At 46.0% G+C, this 2,809-nt stretch overlaps 1 protein-coding gene across 1 annotated transcript in view; it reads right to left on the bottom strand.

Annotated features, from left to right (window-relative positions):
- Nucleotides 1–1,323: 1,323 nt before the first annotated feature.
- Krt9 (keratin 9) overlaps nucleotides 1,324–2,809 on the bottom strand; it is a 6,005-nt gene continuing 4,519 nt past the window's right edge. Inside the window, 2 exon segments of the mRNA XM_028780694.1 lie at nucleotides 1,324–1,343; nucleotides 2,614–2,809. The exon segment at nucleotides 2,614–2,809 is cut by the window's right edge and continues 11 nt beyond it. Coding sequence (XP_028636527.1) covers nucleotides 1,324–1,343; nucleotides 2,614–2,809 — 216 coding nt within the window.

Raw genomic sequence — 2,809 nt, forward strand, 5'->3', positions numbered from 1 at the left:
AGAGGGGAGGAAGAAGAGGAGAAGGAAGAGGAGGAGGAAGAGAAAGAGGACGGGGAGGGGGAAGGGAGGAGGAGGGGAGAGAGAGAGAGAGAGAGAGAGAGAGAGAGAGAGAGAGAGAGAGAGAGAATAAGAATATAGGGAAGAGCCTCTTGGGGAAGGGCAGCTCAGCCCAGCCCCTGGGCTGGAAAGTTCAGGGTTGGGGTAAGGTTTGCCAGGTAAGAACAAGGGGGTGCTGGGAGAACCTGGAGGCCAGGTCTGCTTTGATATGTAAAGTATGCACCTCAGTCCCTTGTCCCAGGTTCCTAAACCAAACAAGGTTATCTGGGGATGGGCTTCAACCCAAAAGCCTTTGGGAGTCATTTAAAGTCCATTTAAAATCTATCATGAGTGGCTTGATATGCAGTCATGATCTCTGAAGAACTGCCCAAAGGGGAGGGCTGCCCCTAGTTTGTGAAGGAAGTTGCCCATCAGCCCAATCAGAGTCCTTCTTGCCTCCCGTGGGATGCTCTTCACTCTTCCTTGGAGTACCCTGCTTACGCCTATATTTCGCTCTCTGTGAAATCTTCCATTGCACAAGCCACACCATAGGGGTTTTTTTTTGTTTGTTTGTTTGTTTGTTTGTTTCACTCCGTAGTCAACACGTGACCTCCTCATAGAGCACAGTAGATTGCTTTCCCAAAATGGACTCCATTACTGCTCCTTATATACCCATATCTTTCACCGTGTGACTTTTCAGCTCTTTGGCTCAAAAGGAGTCTGTTGCTCCTGCTCTCAAAGGTAAGGAGACAGACTGTATGTGACAGTCGACCATCTCCCTTTTTCTAATTTGGTCAATGGGCTCAGCATGCACAGTGTCACCCGTATTCAGCATGGCTCTTCACCCCGTAGTTAATTCTCTCTGGAGATATGCTCACAGATACACCCAAATGACCATCAGTATCTTCCAAGAGAGTCACAACTCAAGCAAGTTCACAACCAACATCAAACATCATGCTTCGTCATCTCAAGGTACAAACACATCAGAATCCAAGTTTAGTTTGCAATAGGAAAGCTTTATTAGGAAGTCAGGACAAGGAAGGGAGTGGGACCACCCCCAGGACACACAGAAGAATCAAGTTCTCTCCAGCCCTGAAGCCTCCCCAGCAAGGAACAGAGCCAACAGATGTCCAGAGGCACAATGCCAAATCCATCCAGTTCCAAACAGATGCCCCAGCTTGTTGCCAGCTAGTCTTGATGTCAGGATGCAGTAAGGATGCTTCATGTAGCTTCTGCCCTCCTGGGGCAGTCTCAGCTGGGGTCAGGTGGAGAAAGTTAACCAGGGTTCTAGTATCGAATCTTGTGGTCTATAGTAGCATGGAAAAGAAAGAACAGTAAGAACAGAGACTTTGAGTGGTGACTTGAAGAAGAAATTGGGAGCAAGAAACCTGGGCCTCATAGACCTGGAAGAACCTGAGATAAGAGCACTGTAATCATGAAGCCTGTGACCCCACCCAGTTCCCCATCTGTCCTGTCACAACCCTGAGTTCGGAGAGTTCATGGACCAAACCCTTCACTATCCCACTGCATTGTCAGTAAATTCTTTGGCTACCCAGGCAAAGATAACACCAGCCTCATTCCTAGATTCACACCCATGCCCCTGTAGAGCAACAGGACATTCAAAATACATAAGATACCTTGCAAGTGAACAGCTCTCTGATTCTAAAAGATGCCCAGAACTACACATTGCAGTGTTATTATCCAACCATTTACTATAACTTCATATTGATTTTTTTTTAAAGATGAAACCATAGCTTAGAGGGCAGTGGCTTTATTTATCTATTTACATGGGTATTTTCTGCCTCCGTGTTTGTATGTATGTGCACTGTATAATGTACCTGGTGCTCTCAAACATCAGAAAAGGGCATGGGATCCCCTGGAACCAGAGTTATGGATGGTTGCAAATCACAATGGGCACTGAGAATTGAACCAAGGTCCTCTACAAAAGCAGCAAGTGACCTTAACAGCAGAGTGTCTCTCCAACCCAGACATTTAATTTTTACCTCATTAAGTTCAGTTTGTAAATAGAGATTATTTCATGGTATAGAGACCACCTCTCCTGCCTTAGGGGCAAGTGATGACACCTGAGACATCCTCCTTTCCACAATTGTACTGTGTCCTGGTTGCACTAACTGACCATGGACTGAGACCCCTTCATCTCTTTTCCCTGTGTTATTACTGATCTGGACCTCCCATCCTAATGATGGCTGAAGGCACTGGCCATGGAGCCCTACAGGGCTGACCCCATCATTTGGAAATTACATGATCATGAGGAAGCAATTTATTCCTTCTGAACCTCATTTTCCATAAGTAAAATCTACCTATGGGCTACAACAGAAATGTACCTGATGGTTTCATTTTCAATCCATCTCCTCTAACTACTGAGACTCAGATCATGTGCAGATTTAACTTCATCCATTGGTCAATTTAGAACTAAGTATGGGTCTATACAACTCTAAAGACTTATCTAAAAATCCATTTTGTTCAGAACATGCAGTCCTGCCAAGATGTCCAAAGATACACAGAAAAGGATAGTTGCCTCGTAGTCACAAGGCTGCGGATTATGTAATTCCTTACCTTGAGAATCATCATCATCGCAGTCGGCAGATTTTGAGGAGGACTGGGACTGAGATGGCCTTCTATTTCCTCCACCATAGCTACCCCCGCTTCCTCCTCCAGAACCACTTCTTCCTCCATAGCTGCCTCCACTTCCTCCCCCAGAACTGCTTCCTCCTCCATAGCTACCTCCACTTTTTCCACCATGGCTGCCTCC

Source organism: Grammomys surdaster, unplaced genomic scaffold (assembly GCF_004785775.1).
Source record: "Grammomys surdaster isolate TR1022 unplaced genomic scaffold, NIH_TR_1.0 371, whole genome shotgun sequence".
Taxonomy (NCBI): domain Eukaryota; kingdom Metazoa; phylum Chordata; class Mammalia; order Rodentia; family Muridae; genus Grammomys; species Grammomys surdaster.